At 38.3% G+C, this 26,291-nt stretch overlaps 1 protein-coding gene across 1 annotated transcript in view; it reads left to right on the forward strand.

Annotated features, from left to right (window-relative positions):
* The window catches only part of CRB1 (crumbs 1, cell polarity complex component), a 100,024-nt gene that overhangs the window by 62,761 nt on the left and 10,972 nt on the right, over positions 1 to 26,291 (forward strand). The window contains exons 7-11 of the mRNA XM_017832918.1: positions 1,026 to 1,576; positions 1,970 to 2,135; positions 4,787 to 5,693; positions 6,662 to 6,790; positions 9,748 to 9,874. Coding sequence (XP_017688407.1) covers positions 1,026 to 1,576; positions 1,970 to 2,135; positions 4,787 to 5,693; positions 6,662 to 6,790; positions 9,748 to 9,874 — 1,880 coding nt within the window. The remainder of the gene's footprint in view (positions 1 to 1,025; positions 1,577 to 1,969; positions 2,136 to 4,786; positions 5,694 to 6,661; positions 6,791 to 9,747; positions 9,875 to 26,291) is intronic.

The following is a 26,291-nucleotide window of genomic DNA, read 5'->3' on the forward strand; positions in this document are numbered from 1 at the left end:
GAGATCTCACTCTAGGAGTTTTACTGCACAATGGAGGACTGAATTTTTAGCTATGTGAGCATTTAAAAACGAAAGCTTGGTTTATTCTTTCTATGAATTTGATATATTAAAAATAGCTCTTGAAATTGTTTAGGCAGGAAGTCTATAATATTGAGGACAAGATCACAAAACTTAGAGTGCAAAAATAGAAACACTTTGTTGTTTTTTAATGAGATGATTCATCAGAATAAAATACAGTTTTGGCTACATATTTTGTATCCTTACAAGTCTGAAAATCATTACTGAAAATAAGGAGTAAGGGAGAAAGACAGATGGTTTTGGTTTAATCATTTTAATTGATAAGCACAAAAAAAAAGAAAGCTTACTTGATGTAGGATCATTTTTCCACCATGACACCACAGCACGATGGGCACTCACAGGACTTTACAGGATTCATAACTGGATACAAGTTGATGTATATGAGCATATCTTGAGCCCCAGGAACAAAAAGTCTGGCAGGGAACTGGGGAGCCCATGCAGCACCACGTAGGTGCCCTATTTATGCAGGAGGGGCTTGACGATCAGCTTTCTGCAGTTGGAATCTGTGCAAAAAATATCACAAAATTCTAGAATTACAGTAACTTCCATGGTCATCAGAGGATCAAAGCAGCTAGGTTCTTTCCAAAATGATCTTTCTGAGGACCAATCCAGGAAACTATAGAAATCTGTCCTTGTTTAACCGCTTGAAAACACAGCATTACACAGCACATGATAAAGGGGAAAAATATGCCCAGTAATATAACATCTGGTCCTGTATAGGGGCTTAATGCTATGGCCATGGAGGCCAACAGGAATTTTCAAATAGAAGCTATTTACAGCTGGATCAAATCTTTATTCATCCATAAATACAGGCACATCTTACTACCATACATAAACATTACTATAAGTAGTTATTTGATTGTTGCATTGGCCCCCTTGTTGCTTAGCCCTAACTATTTTATTTTTCTTCCTTTTTTTTTTTCCCCTCCCATATCTCCAACCTCAAGAGTACATTCCAGGCCGGTTTGGATCTGAGGACTCCTCAGGCTATGCTGCTTTTTCCATTGATGCCACTCAGAATGAGAACTTCATCATATCAATGTTTGTCCGAACACGCAAGTCTTCTGGCTTGTTACTGGCTTTGAGAAACAGTACTTACCTCTACATAAGAGTCTATTTGGAAGGTGGGAAACTCACAATGTCAGCTCTAAATTCCATTAAGTTATTAGGAAAACACTTTGTGAACGATGGAAACTTTTACCTAATAACATTAAAAATAGAACCAAATAAGATGGAATTGTTCCAGTCCTCTCACTACATAGGCTTTATATCTACTCCACTATTAACCATCCAAAGTAAGGATATTCTTTACATTGGAGGCCTACCAGACAACAAAGAAACTGATAGAAATGGCAGATATTTCAAAGGCTGTATCCAAGATGTAAGAGTGAATAACCAGCCGCTGGAATTCTTTCCCATCACCAATCCACTGAATTCTCTTATCAACCGAACCCTTATTAATGTCACCCAAGGCTGCACTGGTGACAACCTCTGCAAGGTAAGAATGACATTTTTCAGAGCATTTTCACATATTTATAATGGGGAATTTATTTTATTTGTTTTGTATGTTTCCACACATTATTTGATTATAATGACATCCTAGGAAAACAAGTGAAAACGCTAAAAGGAACAGATTTTGTTGAGTTATGCTACATATGATCAATATCAGCAGGAAAATGTATTTGCATAGGGGAGAATTAAACTATTTTAAGGTTGAAATACTGTTTTTCACCAATTATTGAACACACTGTGCTGTCATAGTACTCGTCTTTATCAGCTTCCATCTGAAATAAACAGAAACCTCCTTTTTGCCAAACAGTCCCCCATCCCTAGAGTTGGGAGGCCACCAAACTTTATTCATACTTAGGTTATCTCTTCTCTTTCCCCATAGTCCAACCCTTGCCACAACGGTGGTGTGTGCTATTCAATCTGGGATGACTTCACTTGCACGTGCCCCCCCAACACAGTGGGGAAGGCATGCGAGGAAGTTAAGTGGTGTGAGCTTGGGCCCTGTCCTCATGAAGCACAATGCCAGCTGGTGCACCAAGGATTTGAATGTAGGTACATTTCAGTTCTTCCAATCATCTTTGGAGATCAGCAAAATTTTCATCAGCATTGCCTTGAAACTAAATATTCACTGCCTCTGAAGTTCATTCAAATGTTATTTCTGTATTAAAATAATGACTATGTCAATTTTAAGTAAGGTTAATGGGAAGAGTCTGCCCTACTAAGCCCAGAAATTGTCAGACAGACACTGACTCAGACACTAATGTTTACAGGACCTTTGATATTTACTTATTCAGCACAACTTGTACAATAGTACATTGCCAGAGTGTAAATGTACCCCTCATATTACCACTGCAAAGAGATAAGAGGATATTCAGTGCTGGATTAACCTTAGGATGTTCTCCATCTTCCTGAAAAGACAAGATACATAACATGCATTACATCATTTGATTTTCTTCAATAAACTTCAACAGCTTTGAAGAAAGTCACCTTAATACCAGCAGAACAGTTACTCAGCTGGTGTCTTCATAAGAGGCACCTGCACACCAAACAGTCTATTTGGGCACTGATGAGCATTAGCTGTCTTTAGATCACTAGCCGCCCTGCATATCTCTTTCCTTCTCCTTCCCACTCTGGAGTGGAATTAAAAAAAGCAACTAAGGATATTGAAGAAATATTTTTTCTTTTTGCTATCAAAGAAAGCCCTAACGAAGCTGTAAAGGAAGATAAATTCACACTCAATCTGATTGAAGCTGCTAGAATGGCTCAGTTTTAGGAATGAGAATGTTGATCAACAAAAGACTTCTATCATAGACAAACCAATATGATGCTATTTTTATGGAGATTGTTAGAATCAGCATTGCAGGACATGTTCAACTTTATAACTGAAATTAGAATAATTGTACCTTCTCTCATAGATGGTTTTAATTATAACATCAATATATGTTCTCTCATAAAATTTACTATTTCATATTATGGTAGAATATGAACATAGATACAGCAAAGGAAAAAGTATCTGAACTGTTTCCTTCTGCTATACTCAAGGTCATTTACACTTTCAATATCTCAAGGTCATCACTTTAAGATTTCTGTGCTGGTTTACGTGGCAACAGTAGAGTGTTTCCGTAATAGATATTCCAAAATTCCTGCAGTACAGAGCTGCATTTTAAACTAATTGTATTCTTAGCTACAGGATAAACTTCTTGTTCAACAGATGGTAATAAAAGCTTTCCTGGCCAGTGAGTTCTCTGCCAGCCTGGTGTCTACTGCTCTGGATACAATTTTAAGCCAAGGCAGCAAAAAAGCTGTTTTTCAGGGGCTATGGCCACAGTTCCACCTAGATGGCTACGATTAGCAAGCCCTTTTGGAAGGCATACGCTCCATAAAAGAGAACAAAACATTACACGATACTCCATAAAAGAGAACAAAACATTACAAGAAGCCGATGTGGGGAACATTAAGTAACAGCAAAACTGTATGCCCAGTGGCACAGCTGAGAGTAAAAGCACATCAAGGCAGCTTGCTGTGTTCAGGACTTTGTAAGAGTTCTACAGGGGTAATTTAGCTTTATGAGCTTAAAAAAACTCAGCTGCTTTGTAAGACATTTTTAAAAAATCAGAAATAATTTGGAAAAATTCTGACTGATTTTTAGGACGATTTCCTCTGAGGAAACTGTTTCTATGAGAAAGACACTACATTTGATGCACCAGGAAATTTAGTTACACCTCTGCTGCCTTAGTATCAGGATATACAGTCAATAATTTCCTACTGGGACTCCCAGGGGTTCTTTTCCTCAAAACCTACTAAGCCCCCAGATAGTTCAGAAACCCACCTTATCTCAGTGCTAGGATCTTTCAAAGCTAAATTTTTCTGAAATACAGACAGAAGACATTCCTTCCTGTCTGTCCTCCCTGTCTATAATTCTCATAAATCTCAGAATGTGTAAATTTACAGCCCAGTGAGTTAGTGCATTTTAGTAGAAACCATGCTAATGAATGATGTCAAATACCTTTGTGAAGATGTCCATAAAACTGCCACAATGTACCCCATCAATTTTCACTCACAGCAGTGCAAGTTGAGTGCTGCTGCCCTCCCAGTCCCACCAGCACAGGCTCACTGCTGTCAGCAGGGCTGTGGCAGAGCCTACACAGCAGGAGAAGCTGGCTTTAAGTGTGACAGGCATGGCTCTTCTTACATGGATTTCGAGGGGGCTATTTGTCAACTAACTTCAATTAAATTAATCCTTTTGCATCAGTGAGAGTAAATTGGGATCCAATCAAATCCTTTCTAAAACATCTTAAGAAACACCTAGGAAAAAAAAGAATTGAGAAGAAATGTTCACCCGGTCCAGATCTGTCATGAGGAATAACTAGATGCCTGTACTTAAGGAAGAAACATAAAATGACAAATGTATGTCTTCTTTTGAAATACAGAGATGACACTAATGTAGAATTGTATATTAGAGTGTTGACTCGAGATGATGCAAAGCAGCACACTTTTGATGTCAGTATAGCTGATGCTGGCACTGCCCTGTAATTTCCATAGTCATAAGAGGCAGACAGGGATAACTGAAACACTGGTGGAATTTGATTGTTTTTCAGCAAACCCAAAAGGACTTACATGACAGGGATCATGGAGAGATATTGTTCCACAGGTATTGGTTTAAAGTTGGCCTGGTTTCTCAATTATTATCTTCGCACAGGTCTTGCTAACGCAGTGTTTAGTGGCCGGAGCAGTGCGATATTTTACAGAAGCAACGGAAAAATCAGCAGAGACCTCACCAATATCGTGTTTGGCTTTCGAACTAGGGACACAGATGTGATCCTGCTGTATGCGGAGAAGGAGCCAGAGTTTGTTATCATCAGTATTCACAACTCCAAGTTACTTTTTCAATTACAAAGTGGCAACAGCTTTTATAGGCTGACCCTTGCTAGTTCAGTGCCTGTGAGCGATGGGAAATGGCATCAAGTGATGGTCACTATGGTAGAGCCCCTGTCCCAGTCCTCTAGGTGGCACATGGATATAGATAACAAAAAAGACACTGCAACTAGCACAGCTGCTGCAGGAACCCTCAACTTTTTAAGAGAAGAGACAGACATCTATGTGGCTGACAAGGCTTTTGACAGCCTGGATGGCCTGCGAGGATGTATGAGCACCATAGACATCAGTGGCATTTATCTCTCATACTTTGAAAATGCTGACATCCCTACGAAAAAGCCTCAAGAGGAGCAATTTCTCAAAATATCTGCAAACGCTGCTCGTACTGGCTGTTTGCAGGTAGATGTCTGCAGCTCAGATCCCTGTATGCACGAGGGGACATGTGAAGACTTGTACACTTCCTACCGTTGCACATGTCCTGACGGATACACTGGCAGTCATTGCGAAGTCAACATTGATGAATGCTCCTCAAACCCCTGCATTCATGGAAACTGCACCGACGGGGTCACCTCTTATGAGTGCAGCTGTGAACCTGGTTACACAGGGGAAAACTGTGAAGAGGACATAGACAACTGCCTTGGCCACCAGTGTGCAAACGGGGCCACTTGCGTTGATGGGATTAATGGATACTCCTGCCTGTGTGCTGCTAACTTCACTGGAAGATTTTGCAGGTACTATAAACAAAGCTGATCCATATGATTTTGTCAAGTCTCTTCTAAAGGGTTATTACGTCACTGATGTCTCTGTTTTAAACACAGATGTTATGCATGTAACTATATATTAGTTATGGCTGCAGAGTCAACGTATAAGGACTCTGCAATACAGAAAGCTGTATGGATCAATTAGATGTGGACTGAGATTGAAGTGCTGGCAGCTCAGGCAGAGACTGATGAAGCAAGGGCAGAGGGAACAAGGCATAGCTCTGTTGTTCTGCTTCCAGCATTGGTCCTTCGAGCTCTCTGATGACAGGATTACAAGCCTTCCGGAGCTTGAAAATACATGTTTTTTTAGAAAAATATTTTAAGGTTTTTAAATCCCTAAAACTATATTTTTATTAGAACTATAAATAAAGAAATTTGGAGTTGGTGGGTAAGAGAAAATAACAATAGAAAGGCTGGCAAAGAAGTTTTCTCCTCATGCACAGCATCTTTGTTAAGTTGGTCTTTTCCTCTCAGCTTGCTCTCAGCCCAGCTTTCCTGATGGCTACAAACACCACACAGTCCACTTTTTCCATCACTTCTGACACTCCTCTCATGACTGTTTCTTATTCATCTCAGATTCTTCTCTGGAAAGGCTGCAGACTCTTCCCTGGCCTCTCTTGCCTTTCATTGCCCTTCCCTGCACACCATAAACTTCTCCCTTCTAAGCATGCCCCATTGATCTCAGAGAAGGCAAAATCCTGTCCAAGTATCTCACAGACCCACAATAGTAATGTAACTAGAATGATACTAAATTCATCAAATTAAAAAAGTTCAGCAATACATGTTCTGTGAGTCTCAAATCTCAGTTGCTGCTGTCACTCTTTTGGACAATATCCCAGTCAGTAACCGCATTGCTCCCCTGCTTCATCTGAGAGAGCACAAGACATCCAGAAACAAGGAAAGTGCAAATAACTGCTATTGCCTTCTTCTTTACTTAGATATAGAAGATTACCATATACAGTTTGTGGGAATGAAGAGAGAAACCTCACATGTTTCAACTATGGCAACTGCACTGACCTGGGCGGTGAGCTGACCTGTGCGTGCCTGCCGGGATTTGTTGGAGAACGGTGAGATGCTTTGCCCTGCAGATCTTTGAGGAGCAATTCTTCCACAAGCTGTTCCAAAAGAGTCCTGAGGGTAACAGCCATAGGGGTTTTGCCCTCCTGCAGAAATACAGACAAGGCAGCTGTTTAAGTGTAGCAGTTCCTTGCTTGAGTGACGTTGAGGCTCTGAAGTAAAGCAGTTTTACTCAGACAAAAATCACAAATGAATACAGCCAGATTCAGTCCAATGTAGCACCAGTAACTCCAGAGCAAGATATTAGTTCTTAAACAGCACGGAATGCTTGCTTCTCTGTGCCTTTTTTTTTGTCTTCTGTGCCAAATTTTTGTATGACACTCTAGAATGTTATCTTTCTATAGGTGGGGACATATAAACACACATATCCTGCTCATATGTATAAATTAACTACATACACTGACACATGAATATACAAAGCTGTTTGATTTTCACATGTATGTGTTGTGAATATACAATCTATGGGATGAGGTGGTATTGCAGCTCACTACTTTCTTACTGAATGCTGAAGTAGGAAAACAGAATTTTTAGAAGAGGTTAAGAAACACTTTTTACATGTTATTGTTTAGCCTGAAACAGAGGGGCCTTCCTCACAGTGAAATTTGTATCATCTTGTAGTATGTTTTGCAATTTAATTACCATTTAATAATGGTCTACAAACAGCTCTGGAGCAGGGAGGGCTGACAGACTCAGGGCATTAGGGGCTGTAAAAACGTAGGAAGGCATTGTTATGGTCTGAACAGGTAAGGGCAACTTTCAGGTAGTGAGAAAGGAAATACCGTACATACTCCTAGTGAAACTAGAATTACATCCGAGTATAATATCAAAAGTGCAACTGGAGCAAGCTATAACACAGAGAAGTTTTCAACAAAAGGTTTTCGTTCTCTCAAAAACCTATGAGCCCACTGATTTTGTGAAAACAGTACACTAAGGCATAAAAGATAGGTGAAATGAAAATTCCCACCCACTCAAAGCACAGTGTTGTCGGCAGACACATCTGCACTGCACTGGTAACAGCAGGGTTGTTTTTGTGCCACCTCACAACATTCAGCAGAAGTGAAAAAAATAAACTAAAATGAAATTTTAAGAAGTAAAAGCATATTCATAGATACTTCTTCCCTGTGTATATTTCTCGGGAGTTTAAGGTAGAAGGAAATTATTTTTTTCCTTCTTCCTTCCCCTGCCAGGCAACTTGTTAACTACAGCTTTGGGAATGAGTGTTCCTTCCATCCATCCCACTGGCTGGCAATAATCTCTATTTTATGGTTCCCATGATTCTCGTATTGAACCAAGCGAGGCACACACTAACTGACTATCACAGCCAGACATTTCTTCTCCAATGTCTAAAGTTGACTGTTTGTCCTCTTTTCCTTCAGGCTGCCAAACCATAAACCAGTGCTACTTCTGTGGTTGGAGGTCTTAGTATATCAAATGAGAAAATTTCCCCCCTTCTTTTTTTCAGAACAAATTCAAATATATTAATTAGAAATTAGAAAATTAAAACCAAACCCCTCTGTACATTTATCTATTAGATTGATAAAGCAGGCATTTTTCTTTAAGACAATGTTTCATTCCTTAAAAACCACTGATGCAGTGTATAGAGAAAACACCATCTTTCCATGCCAATCAATTGACTCGGGATCACACAGACAAAAGCCCGATAAACTAAATAGCAGGTAGAAAGGGAAATATGAAAATATTACTCTTCATAAAAGGAGATATAGTTGGTTCTTGAAAACAAATTTTTCATTTAATTCAGGCTGGGACATTCAAAATTACCTAAAGGGAGTCAGGCCTTTAAATGTTTCTGAATATCAGTTGGATTCAGGTGCCTGGTTCCCTGGAAGATTTGAGGGGTTGTTGGGGGTTTTTTAATCTGCATAAGTAAGTTCATAGCTATACAATTTTTATACATTGGATAAATACTTTAGCTCTTTGAAATACATGAATATAATTTACCATTTAAAGAGGCCATTGAAAAATGTTTAGAGGTTAATAAAGTAAAAGTGTTTAATATAAAAAACTGCCCTTCTCTGATGTAACACTAGAATTCTATTGCACGGTTATGAATATGATTGAACAAAGCAATTCCTTATTACTCAGAGGGAGTTTCTCACATTCTTCTTCAAGAATAAACCTGCATTTTTATCTGGAAAAATTAGGATTAACTGTTACCATTATTTAATGAAAGGGAGCAGGGAATTAAAAGGGAGCATTGTCAGAGGACAAAATCACCAAATCATTAATAGCTTTCAGATAATTTTACACATCCCTTATTATCCTTCCATTGGTCACCTCGAGAAATTATGAGAACTCAAATCTCCTTTATCATCAGAATTAACTCAAAAACATTTGATGATACATATTAAGGCTTTTAAAAGCCTGTTCTGCACCATTCTTACCATTTTTGGGGCCCATCTCAGAGAGACCGGGTAGAAGGTTGTGCTGGAATCTACTAAAACTCCAAATTGAGGGGAAAAAAAATGAAAGGAAAAAAAAAAGCCAGGCAGGTGAATATTTCCAGGAGCACTCAGCTGGGAAAAACACACATTTGTTTGACTTATATCCAGATTACTGAGAAGGAAAATGTGCCCTCAGCTTCCTGGAACAATGAAAAGGATAAGCAAGCTGTCAGCAGGACTTGTGCCAGAGTTAGCTTTAAAATCATACACAAGCTTTCATTACACCTTGCTAAGCACCATTAACCATGAAATGCTTTACAGATATGAAATTGCCTGCTTAACTATCTGTGTTTGAAAATAATACAGGAAGTTCAGGATTTGAGTGTGGCTAATCAGGTAGTTAATAAAATCATAAACACATGTGGAAATATGCCCCAGAGCATCTTCCTCTCCCTTCCCCCAAAAGCTTTTGAATTAAAAATATGTCTGTCTGACGCATTTGATTCGTGATTTCGGAGGCTTAGAATTTGCAGTCTTTCCTCTAGGTGTGAAAAGGACATTGATGAGTGCAGCTCTGACCCATGTCTGAACGGGGGCCTCTGCCAGAACCTACTCAACAAGTTCCACTGCCTCTGCGACGTGAACTATGCTGGGGAACGCTGTGAGATAGATGTAAGCGACCTCTCCTTTTTTGTCTCTTTATTGTTGTGGCAGAATCTCTTTCAGCTTCTCTCCTATCTTATTCTACGAATGGATGATGAACCAGCAGTCGAGTGGGGTGACCAGGAAGACTACTAAGCAGTCTTTAAAGTTTTGTCTTTTACTGCAGGAGAAGATGCCTTGACCAAATAACTTAGCAAAGCAATACAAATATCAGAGTTTTGAAACTTGTTTTATATTTCTTTGAGTGGTTTTCTATTAATCACTTAGTTTTAGAATAAATCCTAGTAAATGTTAAAAAGTGTTTCATCCCACCTTCACTGGAGCATTTCAGTGCATAGGCACTGCCACAGGGTGACACTGGGACACACCAGCAGGCAATTCATGTTAACAAGAACTGTCAGATTTACTGATGGTGGCATTCAAACTCTACTGCAACAATAGAGTGACAAAGATCCGCTGCCTTCCATAAGGCTAATTTTACATTAAATCTTACGGATGGTCACTACCTTTATGTCACACACCACGTTCATTGCTGTTTCTTGGGCAGTTAGGTCTCACGCCTGTGAAATTGTGTAGGATATTTTTGGATAATTAGATAATGGTTTGGATTAGCAATTGACAACCTGCTGAGGAGGCTCCCACATCTATTTGAATTAGTGGCAATCCTGCACTGATATCCCTAATCCTGATCCTCTGCTCCAGTAGCCTGTACACCTCCAATATATTATTCTGAGATAAAATACAACCATCTCAATCTTTACAACTGTTCCCTTTTCAAGAAAGGCCCAGTAAGTACCTCAGACTTGAAAATCATAGATTTGTTATTTGTTTAAAGATTTCTACATCTTTAAGTAAATCTGTGTTATTGATAATAGATGAGTGTCATCAGACAAAAATCATGGGATTTTTCCTTCTTAGGAAGCAAGCAAGGTAATTCAGTTGATTAGTTGTCCATGGATTCTTAAAAGAATGAAAATAAGGGGCCTGAAAATTATAAACACAGAAGCTTTGGCAAAAAATAGCAAAATATCTGTGTAGCTGCCTTTGAGAGTGCAGACACAACTGAAATACATTTTTAAAAACAAAACAGTAGTAAAAGGTAAATTTTTTTTTAGTTTTGGTTTTCTAACAATTCTTTAAGGCAAAAATCCCCCATTTATGAATGGTGAAACCACCTCTTTGAGCACTCATTATCATATTTGCATAAATTCTGTACTCTTACTCATTTGAATAGTGTCCTTGAATGAGGAATTAAAAGAATAGGCATGTATAAGGTGGTGTTTTATTATTAAGAGAGTATATAAGTGAGATGTGAAGGATACAGCAGAAGCCCCTGCAAGTGGATCTGACTTCTGTTTTTTATTTTCCACTTTCATAAATGTCCCCAATTCTGTTATTTCTCTGAATACCATTCAATGCACAATTGGAGCAACATCTGTGCTATTAAAAAGCCTACTCCTATTTTCAGGGGGAGGAAAAAAACTGAACAAACTTTTCTACACATTTGTGGGAAAAAATGTGATTCATCCCTGTGCTATGTCACATATTCCTGTTTCAAGCATCTGCCTTAGTATAAAAATTAAGCACAATATATTTACTTATAATAATTGTATTCAAGGATAATTTCTTTACTGTCTTTATCATACCCGAAAAGTGATTGGGGCAATTTTCTTGTTAATTTCTTAATTAAAAAAAACAAACCTAAAATATATATAAAAATAATAATCTAGCAAAAAAATTCTTTCCTCTTTGAAAGCAGCCAATAAACACTAGATGGGAATGCATGTTCCAGCACCAAAGATGAAATTAATGTAGTGGGGTCAGAAACAAAAATGTATATTCTATCAGATGTAGGGCTTAGTTATCTTACTTACTGGGAATCACATGTAATACTCAGAATTGTAGAACACCAGCAAAGAGAAAAAAAAACAAATCGAACTGCATTTTGGATATTTTTTTTCCCCAATGAAAATATATTTTTGGAAAATTGCTTTTTACTCCAGATAAAATAATGGTGTCAAACTTACGTTTTGGGTTGCTTTTATCCTTTTTTTTTTCATTATTTTTTTTAAATGAAATCAATATTTATGTGTGAAATGTTCACCTTTGGGTTCAAAATATCAATGACAAAACAAAATGAAAACATTTAGCTTGTTTAGAGTTTTACCCATTTTCTTTCATATGGACAAATTTAAAACAATAACATATTATGCTGGGAACTTTATCCCAAACTGTGGCTTTCGTTTAATCATAGCTCAAAACATTACTCAGGGCAGTATTATTGAAATAAAAAATGAAAAATTTAAACACAAATAACTTGAAATGAAAGCTATCATATTTCAGAATGCTAACTAAAGGCAAAGAAAGAAAAAATTTTAAAAATTCAAATGAAAAAGACTGCTGCCACTAACCAAACCAAATTTTTTTAAAATAATTAAGATTAAGAAAATCACAGTAAAGTTTGTTTTGTTTTGTTTTGTTTTGTTTTTCTCACTGGGCTTCATTCAGCTTCCACATAAGTAAATTGAACTGTTATGTAGTTTATAGAATATACACCACAGGACACACTACATTAAGCAGAAATTTCATCCTAGTACTGATGGTGAAGAAAGGTAGAAATAATACATGTAACAACAGTGCATAGTGTCCCACTATAGCTATATAGCATAATATGAAAAACCAAGAACACATCTGTATAGAGATCGCAAAACCCTTTCAATACTAGAAACTTGATATGAGTGTACATAAATTGTTAAATACAGGTTTTATATGAATTTACAGCAATATGCAAGTTATTAATCTAGATTATATTAGCAGAGTTCACTCTTTCTTTTACTGAATACACTCACCTGTAAATGAATTCTTTCCTTCCTCTAATGCCTTGTCATCATGAAACATTCCCTGACCTCAGAAATGTTGCTCCTTTCCTCTTTGTACTTCTGTATCCTCAACTACATCGTGCACGTGTACATAACTTTCCTACCTTTATACACAAAATAAACCTTCTGCCTTTGTCTCTTTACGTCTGCTCCTCATTTTCTGCTGTTGACTGTTCATTTGCTTTCAGTGTGCCATGTTTTCTGAACACTTGCACTTCAGAGGAACACCACACAAAACCTGAGGCTAACTCATCCCGGCACGTTCTCCGGGAGTGCTGGCACTGCAAGGCCAGCCAGGTGCTTCCCAAAAAAGCTCTCCAGCCACTTGAACCACCCCAGCTGCAGTGCTCTGTTACCCCGCAGGGCAATCACTTCTGCCAGGTAGCTCTTGGTACAGTACAGAGCACAACTAAATTAACAAGCCTCCACAGCAACAATTCAGAGAGGAGCAGATTTTATCCACACGGCTTAAAGCGACTCTCATGGCTTGGCTCCTTCTTAGGCACAGCCAATACTGAGAAAACTGATGGGCATCACAAGGTCTTTGTTGCCCACTTTTTGTTGGGTCATCCCTTTTCACTGAGCTATCGTGGCCCATAGGCTGGACCTGTCATACTCAGAGCTCTTCCAACACACCCAGTGGAGAACAGACTTGATGTTTTTAGTTTTGAAAGTTAAAAAAATAAACAGAAAAATTCCAGATTAATTTAAATAACTTTCTTCTATATTTTTTTCAAGAGATACAGGTGTCAGACAACTAAAGGGAACCAGGTCTAGAAGCAAACATTAAAAAATAGCTAGAGGAATATTAATTCTAAGCACTAATCTTTTTGTAAACACATCCATTCGCTAAGATTTTTTAGAAATCAAGGGGTTTAAAAGGCCATTATTCATATTTAAAATTAAGTTATAACAGCAAAATCTTCATACATCTCCAATGCTGCAATTGTACTGCAGATCTTTTGATGGTTGATTTTTTTTTTATTTAGAACATAAACTCCATGTTGAGTTCATATGTTTGTGAAAATCTCATTATTCAACAAAAAAGAAAAAAGGAAAAAAATTAAAAACGCACTCCTACCACTTTGGGCATTGAGAAGAGCTTGGGAAACCATCATCTTAATATACTCAGAATTAGATGAGGGACACAAGAGGTATGGTTTGTGATGCTCAGTACTGGTATTATCTGTAATGGATCCCTTTATGATACTACAATTCAAACTGTTTTTCAGATGCCAGTGACTGTCATTCAGAAAGCTGGGTAATGATAAGTAACAGTGTTTGGGCTAGAGGCAGAAATAAGATTTCTAAAAAGAAAGGAAAGACAGCAGTGATGGAAGGGAAAGCAAAGGGATTTGCATCAGCTGTGGGATGAATGAAAGCATATCCTTTACTGTGTTTGGCAAACACACGAGAGGTATTCCACCAAGGAAGTATATACAGGGAATGGTAGATTTGCTTTATTGACCATTTCTACTTCTGGTCCTTACAAAAACAGGCTCTAACTGATCCTCCTCTGCAGGTAGAATCTGAACTCTGCCAGCAGTATCTTATCACAACTTTAACTAGAAAGAGCCCATGCGTTTGTGCATTTGAAAATATCCTTGATGATGTATGCTTTTTTAGATTCTCTTACTCACAGATTACTGAAGAAACTAGATCCAATCATTTACTCAGTGCATGTGAACCTAAAAATGGGAAAAAAATCTGCTTTGAACTAGCAGTGATGCAATAAAGTTTCATTCTTTCGTTGCAAATATTTTTCCTGGCCTGACAGCCAAAAGTTCAGCCAAGAGGGCACTTTACTTGTATCTATTAACCTTCAGCACTTGAACTTACATATTTTAATCTTGAGTTAGTGATTCTCCTAAAAAGAAGGGAACTTTAATTTGCAATAAATTATTCAAAATTTCTACTTCAAGAACCCCAAAGCCTGATCCTAAGAACTATAACCTTAAAAGGCAAAGAAAAAAAACCCTTCAACAAATCTTTTTTTCTGTGTTACTGAGACTGCTATTACTTTAAATAGATTTCCAGAGAGTAAAAACAAAAACCAGGGTTTGGTTGTTCATTTTACTTTGTGTTTGAAGCGTGCCCCAAGGCCCCATTAGACTCAGGAGCACACCCTGCAGTGCTGTGTTCTGCTGGTGCTGACAAAAAGCACAGACTTGGTGAACAGCTCCCTCCGTACTTTGAAATTGTTTCTTGAACATGGTCATCAGCAGCACCTTTGGGACAGCACTTCCTCACAAAGCACACCCTCTCCTGTTGTACATGTGAATATATGTGATACTTGAAAGGGGTGGTGGATTTCATGTCCCAGAATTGAAGTTCTCTTTAGTTCACAGAGCTGCACCACTGTTGCTTTCATGTACACTTCCAGCTGGTACCAATCCATCCTCCTGGGCACAAGGACAAGCATCATGCACTGGAGGTTACAATTCACATTTAATGTCATTAAAAATACACTGATAAGCATGTAAGGTATGTTCAATATTGAATCTAAATTCAATAAAACTCTCTCAGGCTTCCATAGCACAGACACACGGAATTTTGATTGAATCTGCTCTACAATGATTAGCTAATGTATTCATTAACTGGAAGGGTTAGTAATATGAGCGTAGCAAATGATACTTAATTACAATAATTAATGCCTGGTGATTCATGAATAATGCATTCAATAGCTATTTACATATTCATACTTATGAGGCTATTAATGGACAATTATCATTTAACTAAAAGAAGAGGACATCAGGAATGTAACAACTACACTGTTTTCCCCCAATCTCACCATGGCTTTACCTGTATGTCTTGCTCTTGTATATATCTTGTATACATATGTATACATATATATCTTGTACCTCATACACAGAAATAGAAACAGTACATTATTTTCAAGACCTATAGAGCAATCTTATGGCAAAAACAGTCATGCAAGTTAGTTTCCACACTGCACCAGTTCTGAGCCAGTATTCCCATCAATTTCTGTCTTGAGATTGCAAAAATTTGAAAGCACTGTTCTCTTTGTCATCAGTATAGATTCGTTCTTGTCCTGAATTTATGCTCTTTCCTACTGCAGATGGTTAAGACACTTTCATACTTCAGAGTTTGTTAATTTGTGAAATTAGGGTAGCAATATTAAAAAAATAGGGTAGCAATATTGGAAACAATTTCATAATTAACAATTCTGCCCCAGATTTATGCTCACATACGTATTTCAGCCTCCATGTAAGCAAAGAAGTTGCTAGACCTTCCAGTCTTAGAGAAGACTTTAAGAGCTATATATGGACAAAAAACACAAGAGAAGATTTTAAAAAAATTCATATTAAAATATATCTTAAGGTAATACAATATTTTTTATTCTTAGTCTAATCTTGAATGCTCAATGTTGACAACACTAAGACAGTAATATTCAGCTGCCAGCCTCAGGAGTGTGAGAAAACGTAGAAGTAAAGCTGTACTGCCACCCTGATTTTCAGACAAGCCACTCACCTACTGCACCTCCACAGCACCTGCTGAGGAGCTGTGGGTGCCCCAGCTCACTGACAAGCTTATTGCACCTGTCACAACCCAGAGAAGGTGAGCAGAGGGTCTCACCATGCGTGGAGGTCAGCTCCAGCTTCTCCTCGTATAGGGCGGCCGAACAACCCAGGACTCCAGGAAGCAAGATCAGGTCAAGCTGTTGGGGAGCATCAGACTGATGTCTTAGTAAGTGAGCACATTTGTATCTTCTGTCTTTTGCCTTCTCCAGAGCTCTTGCAGCCTATTGAAAAAGACCAGTATGTACAGTGTAATATTTTCAGCATTAATCCATTTTTCTGAAATTCCCTGTCCCGCGTAGCTATTTCCACTGTGGTTGAGGTGCTTGCCTTGTGATAATACAACCTCATGAAATCAGGGGTATTTGAAACCACTCATGAGTGTGCTCTAACATCATACTGAAGCCAGCAGTGCTTGAGCAAAAGTGGAAAGAGAACCGAAAGTTCAAAACCGAAGCCCTCAGCTTCCAGCACCCGTGGTCAGCACAGCCAGCCCATGACACATTCCTGCTGGCATTCCTCCCCAGGCAAGCCTTGGGATAGCAGAACTATCAATGGGCAGAAGCTCTCTCTCATAGCTCTGCTATCAACTTTCCTGACACTCTGAAGACCTAGACAGGGAGCAGACTGGGGAAAGGAAAAAAAAACAGTCTGGGCCCTGTAACTTCCATCCTGTGAGGCTGCTGCTGGAAGCATAAAGGGTATTTCCTGGTACTTCTGATTTACCCTCTGTAGCACCTTACTTTGAGAAAACCCTCATCATGGCAACTGTTTGGAGAAAAGGACTGTACAGCACAGATAAATTTAATACAGTGTGATGATAGGCTATTTAAATATTATTCAATCATCTGTAGTAAATTTTTGTTATTTTTATTAGCCTAGCAGGATCAGCGTAACTGAGCTGGGAAAAAGCTGGAGTTTATTTGGTTCCACGTCATTCATGTGGTTGTAGATCACCATCATGGCAGAATTGTTACCACTGACAGTAGGAGCCAGGGAAAGCTCAGCTTTATTCCTGTGCCAGGTCAAATGTGGGGTAAGAAGAAACATCTTTAGATTTGTAAAATGAGCAGCTCTGCTCTGGAACTCATTGGAAATGCCACAATGCCATTTTTACAGTTGTTTCTCAGAGCAGAACAACGCCTCAATACCCTCTGCTATCTTCTATTAGTCTGCATTCAAAACATAGGATTTAACTAAAACTTCTAAAAGGATATTGCAAGGAACACATTTAATGTGTGTCACAACATAAGGTACAAAAGCATTAGGATGCAAAGACAATAAGGTTATCTGATGTGTCTTAGCTGGGAAAGACAAGAAAGCTCTTCACAAGGCCAGGATTACTGCATGCATCAGTGAGAAGCAGTTGAATATTTAATGTGCATGGTAAATATAAGCAGAAAAGGGAGCCCAGATGACATATGACAGCATAACACTCTGCAGTAGAGGAATCAGCTCAAGTACAGGACTCACATAACACGTTTACTATTCAGACTAACACATTTTGTCTGTACACCATCCTTTCTGTTGTAATGGCATTGTCTTCCCTTTTCTCACCTTCTGATGTTTTCCCTGTAGACTCACATTCACATCACATGGGCATTTACTTCAGTCATTGCTCACTTTATAACACATTCATGCACTGCATGCATTGTTCAGATACTAAATTTTATGTCCTTTTTTTTCCTCATATGACTCATGGGACAATGTCCTCTTCTCTTTCATCTTTTTTCCCCTCTCTTCAAATAATGCAGCACTGAGGGAAGATGCTCTGAAAATTGCTTTAGAACAATTAAGTTATAAATATAAAAAATATACTCAACTTTTCTCTTTTTTCCTTTTTTTTTTTTTAAAGCAGGAACAAATACTTTTGTCTCTGTAGATTATCTCTGTAGATAAACAGTAACTCTGATCTCTTTTTAAGGACTATCTAAACATGAATGAACATTTTGGTAGTTCTGGTGTTTCTGACTATTGCTGTGATCCAATGCTGAAGTCTTACGTTTCCATTTACTTTGCTTCTTAAAATACAGTTGATAAGAAAATTATTTTGCTGCAAGCATTGAAAAAATCCTTTGTTTGTATTTTGGTGTCTGTTTTCCACTGAAAATGGAAACAAAACTATGTTCAGCAGTAATTTTTAAAACTTGTTTTTTAAAAAAGCATGGATTTTAAAAAAATGGATATATAAAAAAATATGGATACTGAGTGAAACAAGACCATAAACCTGTTTTAATTCCATAAATTCCAAATAGCTAAATTGACCAAAAGTTTCTAAAGAAAAGCAAATTCAACCTCCCTTTCAAGCTGAAAAATATAGTCTGGGCTTTCACTTGAATACTCATGAAAAGGAAACTGGGCAGAAGTTAAGGAGTATGAAATGGAAAAGGTAACTTATAGTGAGTGTGTGGTAGCAGCAGTATCTTGGGATTCCATGTTTGCCCTCTTCTCTAAAATCAACAGAACTGAAACATGGGTGTGAAGTTCTACAGGGAATTTATCATTGGATTAGGACCAATGTGGCTTCAAAGGAAGCTCATTATCCACCATTACATTAGAAAGAAAGAAAAAAATTACTCTCACCTTAGTAGGATGCCAGACAAAAGGTAATTATGGAGATTTCCCAGGTATGACAGATTAAGCACTTCAGAAAATCTACCCATTATTCAGGTGTCTGGATGGGAACCACAGTCCTTGATTTGAACCCCTACAAATATTTCTTATAGGATAGTGCTGATGCCTTGGAAACTAATCATGTGCTTAAGATTACTATCAGATGTCCATAAGTTATGATGCTTCCGGATAAAACAAGCTGGCATGTTAATCTGCCTAAGTATCTCTTGATAAACTCTGCTTGTAGAGTATATTCTTCTGCAGACTGTTTTTCAGTTCTTGATATGAGACTCAATTCCTAATAATGTCTGAAAACAAATTCAACACTTTGCTAGGTTTATAGAATATTTTTTCCACTAAAAAGAAATAAAATAATTCCTGTTCCAGAGGATTTGAAAAACATGCTGATTTCAAAAGATCAAGAACGTTTATGTGTTTTGATACAGAGAGTCATTTAAATGAAAGGCAGAGCTTGTTATACAAATATCTGAGCTTTTTACCAATCTAACCGTGCAGCAAATACAACAGTCCTCAAATTTATTCAAACAATATTTGGTAGAACAGACTATTCACTTTTCAAGAAGAATAAGAGCACTGAAGTAAAAAATGTGATAATGCTGTAATTTAAGGACAAGAAAATCAGCAGTTTTAAAAATCTTTGCAATTTTTTAGAGTGAACAGATTCTGCACCACTGCAGGCAGCTTTGGTTCTTTGTGGTCCCTGTGAAATGCTAGGGTAGGGATTTTGGTGATTCTCAAGCATATTAATAGTTTGAGGTCTAATGTATCCATTACAGAAATAAATGGGAATATTTCTCTTTCTGTCTGGTGCAGCAGTGGTAACACTCACGCTCTGTGCTCTTCTTATCCCCCAAGGGACAGGACCCTCTGTTCCCTCTTCTCCAAGCAGTAATCATTTCCAGGTGAAATTAAAGGTGCAGTTGCTTGCCTCCTCATCCTGTAACACGACTTTTTCTCCCCTGTTGACTTTTTGCCAGTTATCCAGGAAAGGGATGCATGGTTTGAACACAGCCTGGCTGACACCTAGGACCAGCTAATCCTGGAACACAAAAAAACCTAAATCAAAAAACAAACCAAAAACAACCCCCCAAAACCATAAAAAAAACCAAACCTGCCCCTAGCTAAAATCAATGAGGAACCAGAGACCAGGCCCTGGGAGGGCCTGACAACATCACATCTTTTGCGTGGTTTCTTTCAGTTTGTGTTCACAAAGCCTGACATTTAGTCCTCTTACCTTGGCTAACCCTAATCTCTCAGTGAAATGCCAGCGTAGGCATCCAACTCCTCCACAGAGTTTACACAGTGATGTAACTGTTACCTTTTTTATCCCAAAGCTTACCATTTGGTGAACTGATCAGCATGTTGCACAGAAGAGACAGATAAGACACTGTACTGTGTCTCATGGAAAATTCCATTTGGTCCTTTCTTATTTTATTGTTTCCTTTAATCAAACACAAAACTCATTCATGCCAAAAGAAAACGTTTGGTTTCTATACATATGAAAATGTAACACATCCTTTCTAGTAGACCTAAACCCCCTAGTAAAAAGTGGTGTGTTCTGTCACTTTCTACAGGTTTGGAAGTTATCATCCCCATCCAAAATTTTCCCCATCTTTCCAGTAAGCAATATTGTCAGGGAACTCCACTGGTGCTGAGGATCTTGGGGAAGCCAGAGATGAGTCCCAAAAAACCCTCAGTGCAGCCAGTGTTAACTATCATTACTGGAAACTATCAAAAAAGGTACTTCTGAAGGAGATCCTGGAAGCATAAAGTGATACTCAGGGAAATGAAATTACACAAATAAGGAAATTGTAAGTAAAATGGATTTGTAAAAATCAAACAAATGGGGGCACTACTGAACACCTGGGCTATATCTTAACGCAGTAAGAATGACATCATTATTTTAAGTGAATGCTTATGGCACATCTGTAAGGTACAGAAGCGTTATTATCTTGTTCTTCACTAGGAACTGGACATCTACTCAATGATATTTTAGTCATAACATTTTAAAATACTAAAGCATTATTGGTATAACCTGCTGGTAAACAACAGTCTCCAAAACAGTGATGTTCTCTAGATGAAGTAGGCAGGGAAGCTACATTTCCATTCAGTACTCCCTTGGAGATGCACTCAGGATGGTCAGAGTGCAACTGGCCTGGACTCAGAACTCTGAAACAACTTATTTTACCTCAAGAAAATTTTGAGTTGAAAATTCGTAGCTCATGGTCACTGCTTTTCTATCCTCTCCCAAAACTACTGAAGATGGAGGAAGCAGGGGTATTCTTCCAGGAGAAAACACTAATGTTTGACACTTCTGCCAGAATTATATATAACTTGCTTTATTTCATGGTTACCTTACTGATATTGAAATACATGTGAGATTGGGAATATTTTAAGGAAGCACGTAAGTATCAATCCGAAGAATAACTCGTAGCCAATAAAGAAGCATCTTGGAAATCCCTGATTAAATTATTAGTTGAATTAAATGGCTTGTTTGTAGTATAAAAAGTAAAGGTAGCCAACAAGCAAAGTGTCAGGTCTGTAAGACTTCACAGTGGAATTTTGACAGAGGATGAACTATCTCCAAACAGTGCAACATAAGCACAGTCAGGTATTTTAACAAACTGTGGTTTCTGTCCTCTCTGACAGAAGGCCTACTTTAAAGGGGTTCTCCAAACTGAAAACTGCTATTTAAGAAGTAAGGCATTAAGGATGGAGCTGAGAAGGAAGAACAGCTTAGGCTGCCTGTTCAACAGTGCAGCCTATCTGAGATAGGTGGACTCAAAGGGGGGGTTGGATCAGAAATACCTTACACCTGCAGGATGGATTCTGACCTGACTCCATGCACTGTAGAAAATGCTACTTTCAGCCTGTGTTGAGGAGATCAGAATTAATCCTCTAGTTAGAAACAGGGTGATTTGGCTTCATGGTCAATATGCCCTTTCTTGGAGGACCAGAGGTAAATTCAGTGAGCTGAGTCAGCAGATTTTTTCTCCTATGCCCAGTATGATCTTCAAGAAAATCTTCTGAAAGTGTAGGCATTCTTCTTAAAAGAAAGACATTGACAAGGCTGCCATTTCTTCCCAGCATATTAGAGTAAAACTCTCTAATCTGAAGTACAATGTATTTTCTGTTAGTTATCTTTAGGTGGCAGTAAGGTAAAAGCATGGAGTAGAAAGTTGAGAGAAATCTCTACCGCATTTTAGAGACCGTTTCCTCATGTGCTATGCTAGCTATACCATAGAAAGAGACTTTCTAAAACACTTGCATCTTCAGCAGATATCCAAAAATTAATTATTACAGTTGGCTTCATCCAGTTCACAGTCAGATGCAAACCTGTTGAATGCCAGTGCTATTAACACAATAACTAGATACTATATTAGGTATGCAGTACTTGATCCAGGAGTCCCTGAGGACAGTGGTAAGGTTCACAGGTAGAGAGACACAAACCCATATGATTCTATCAACAAGATGGAAGTACACTAACAAAAAAAAAAAAAAAGCCATAAGAAAAAATAATCCACCAACAAATGAGAAGTCTAAATCAAGTTTAAACAAGGTTTCGATGAATAATTACTAACATGGAAGTTTATAATTTTTTTCATTTACACTTTTGCTGTATGCATCTCCAGCAAAGTCTGTCTTGAAACTAAACCATAGTGATGTTGTCTCTATTCAACTTTCTGGTAGAAAAAAAAAGCCAGTAGGATGAAACCACACTCAAAGTTTTTATCGAGGAATATAATTAGCTAAGTAACATGACAGTGTCACATAGCGTGCTAAGGCAAGTATTATGTAGCCAATAAAGGTCTATCTTATACCATTAATATTTACAGTTGGAAGCACGAGATGGCTGCAATCGAAGTGCTGCACCCAGCAAAGGCTAGATGCTGACTTGATACCTTGTTGTCTGACAGTGTGAAACAGTCAAATAGCTACTTACTTCATCACCAATTGACAGCATAATATTAATGCTAGGTAGCAACACATGGCTGTTTTGCAGGAGCTTAGCACCAAATACAGAGAAGAATTTCATGGAACAGTTTTGAGATTGTAGGTTTCTCCTATTAGCAGAGAAGTAGGGATGGAAAGTGTCTGGCAGTTACAAAATCAGACAGAAATCAAAATGATCTCTGCTATATCATACACTGCTGACCCACCTAGTACACATCACTGGACAAACAGAGCAGTTTCTTATTCCCACAGAAAGTGGAAGGAGACAGGGCTGAGTTTCAGCACAGGTTGCACCTATGCAAGAGAACCAGGACTTGGGGGCAAGAGGACCAGACCCTGCTACACATTGTCACAGTTAGGAACCACAGCCCACAGAAGGTGGTTGCACTTGTATGTGGTGCTGGTCTTTGATGGGTGCTTGGTGCTGTTCTCAAAGATCTGATTACAGAAATAAAATTAAAAAAATCCACCTCTAACATCACTAATTAAGAAAGAGATCTTTTATCCCAACTGCTGTGTGCTGAAAAGTGGAGTTTTGAGCAGCTCCAGGTTGTGCACAACTCAGGTTGTGCAACTCAGTTAAAGTTAACTGAGATTACTAATTCAGAACACAGGAGAATCATGGTGAAAGAAATGCACATGGATACATCAGTAAGGAGAAACAATAGTCCACACAGATGGACTTTGGGCTTCCACATTGCAAATTCCTCAGCAACATTTCTAAAGTTTTCCCCCCTTATACAGAAAAAAAACAGAATGTAGAGTGAGAGATAAAATATACATGCAAAATTCAGGAAAGCAGAAGTTTGCAGTAGGAATGGTTTAGTTGCCCCCTTGACTTAGCTGTTGATACCCTACATTATCATTTCCTGCTCCTCTTACCAAATGCTGTCATTCACATCAGCTCCATCTTGAGTATCAAGACATCATCCTCCACATGCTGGTTTGATCAGCACCTATGGAGTCAATGAAGAAAGCAGTTTTGAAATCCATTCTTCTATCTCATTATTTTAACTATTTCACTCTGACTACTAAACTGCTCTTCACCTCTTTTCCTCAGGAACTGTCCTGCCCTCATCTTCAGGGCTGTAGCATCTTTTTATAGTCTTCTTCTGCTTTAGGATTTAATCTACTGACCCCCTTACACCCACTTCACTCTTCCATGAAGCAGGATCGCACTTCCTCAAAAGGCCACTACTGTGTGTTCTCCCAAATCCCTGTTTCAGGAGTCATTTCTGCAGTGGTGACTACAGGGATGCAGTAAACTCAACCCAGCTACATGCAGGGCAATGACACTGTTTTCAGCAATAGTCTTGAGTTTAAATATCATCCATTCCTTCCTGCAGACGCTTGCCTGAGAAGGATTTAATCCACCACCAAGATTTACTCATACAGAATCTGCTGCCTCAAAGCTGTAAAGCAGTTATTCCCTGTGCAGAAACACCACCTGATGCACTGCACTGTCAGCCATGTACAAAAATAATTCTATATGATGCCCCAAAGCATTTCCCAAACTGGAAAGGGATGTTGCACCCCAGAGACTGACACCTTTACTAAAACATTTGTCTAGTCAGTGTTATAGCAACTATGGGACAAACTCCTCCTCAGCATGGTTTGCCTGGATTTGCACCAGCTATAGATTCCCTCTCTTATCCTTTCAGATTGCAGCAGATGGTGAAGTTCCTACACCAGAGGCTGTCGATAGAATTTTAAAAGGCATCTCATAACAACACATTGGAGCTGCACATTTAATCTGTGCTGCACCACCGAGATGATCTTAAAAAGAGCTGGAGAACCCTTACAAAAATAGCACTGGCAGTTGCTGCAGAAGTTATCAAGGAGTCTTCTCAAAGCCCACAGGTTAATGAGAGCTGGCCTCCCAAACTTCTCTCTGTGTAACCAACAGTGCTGTCTAAGAGAAAAGGCATTTAATACTTTGTTCTGTGAGATACTAATCCAGCAAAATATTTGATGGAGATTTTAAGGGCCTACTTATGTACTTCTGCCTCTTTTGGGTCCATGGCTCATGTACAGTACAGTGGCCAAAACCAGAAATATTATTCCATCTGCCCAAGACAGACCATCCAGACATATTAAACACCACTGCTTTCATAGCTGGACCACTTTCATTAAACAGTTAATACAAGTCATACATCAATACCACAAGTAGTTAAAAAAATTACAGTTACTGTATGTAGCCTGTTCTTTAAAGGTTAATTTCTAAAAGTGAGCTTCCAAGTTGGAAAAGCTACTTGGCCAAAAGGCTAATATTGTCAATAGGCCACATAAGTTGAACATTACTGCATGTACTAGCACTGAGCAAGGGGCCAATTGTTTTGATTTAAACACAGCACTGTTTAAAGTGATCTAGTAATGGTCTTGGAATCTAATGTGGGGAGGAGGAGGTCTGGGTATGCCAATCTGACTGGAAGATCAAGACTAATGTGAACAAACCCCATGTTTAACCAAAGTCTGCTTTACAATTTAGTTGCAACACTTCAGAGAGCTCCGTCTCCAATCTCCAATTTCTTGCTCCACTATAATTAGAACAAACTTCCTCGTTAACTTCTGTAGTGTCACAACAGTGCAGCTTCATGTGCCAGGAGGGAGGTTGTCAGAATTTCTTAATGAGGTACGTTCCTTGCAAGCCCAGCTAAATCCTACACTTCAATCATCTCCATCTTCATTTTCTCTCAGAATACCAGAGATGTAATTCTTCCTTGATAGCAAAGATTGAATTTTTCTGATGTATAACTGGTCAAGCCAGATGATCAATTTATCATTATAGCAGCTAACATGAATTCTCTCTCCACTTTTGCTTTGATTTCAAGAACTGTCAGAAAACTAAAAGTTGACATTTTCCAGGAAGAAATCAATTAAAACTGTCATGTGTCAACTAAGACAAACTATTCAAACTACATTTTATAAAAAATATATATACTACATAGAGGTCATTGTGAATGTAATTTCTTCAGAGACATTTTAAGAAAATATTCAGACAGTAATCCAACAGATAATGGAAAAATAAAAAAATAAATTACTTACAATCTTTCTTCTTCAAGGTCAACTGCCTATATGTATTATACTGTGGATATTCTGCATACATCAGAAGTTTTTTCTTCAGCAATATCCATAGGGGTACATACAGGACTTGAGGTCTCATTCAGGCCCTCCACCAATGGGATTGTATTTTCCTGCAGATATCAGGAAAACAACTCAGACGTTGATGGTAGAAACAGCAATGGTAATAATGGAATTTCAAGATGATCTACAACTCTTTATGTCATATAGAGAGATTTTTCAGAGGACTGCAGAGGTAGGTGAGGGACAACAAGGATAGCCTCCTCTTAGTGAACATGGTGTCAGGGAGAAGTTCCTAAGATGTGGAGGAAAAAAGCAGTCATGCTTGCCTTGGGGTGT

The sequence above is a fragment of the Lepidothrix coronata genome, unplaced genomic scaffold (assembly GCF_001604755.1).
Source record: "Lepidothrix coronata isolate B3197 unplaced genomic scaffold, Lepidothrix_coronata-1.0 Scaffold209, whole genome shotgun sequence".
NCBI lineage: Eukaryota > Metazoa > Chordata > Aves > Passeriformes > Pipridae > Lepidothrix > Lepidothrix coronata.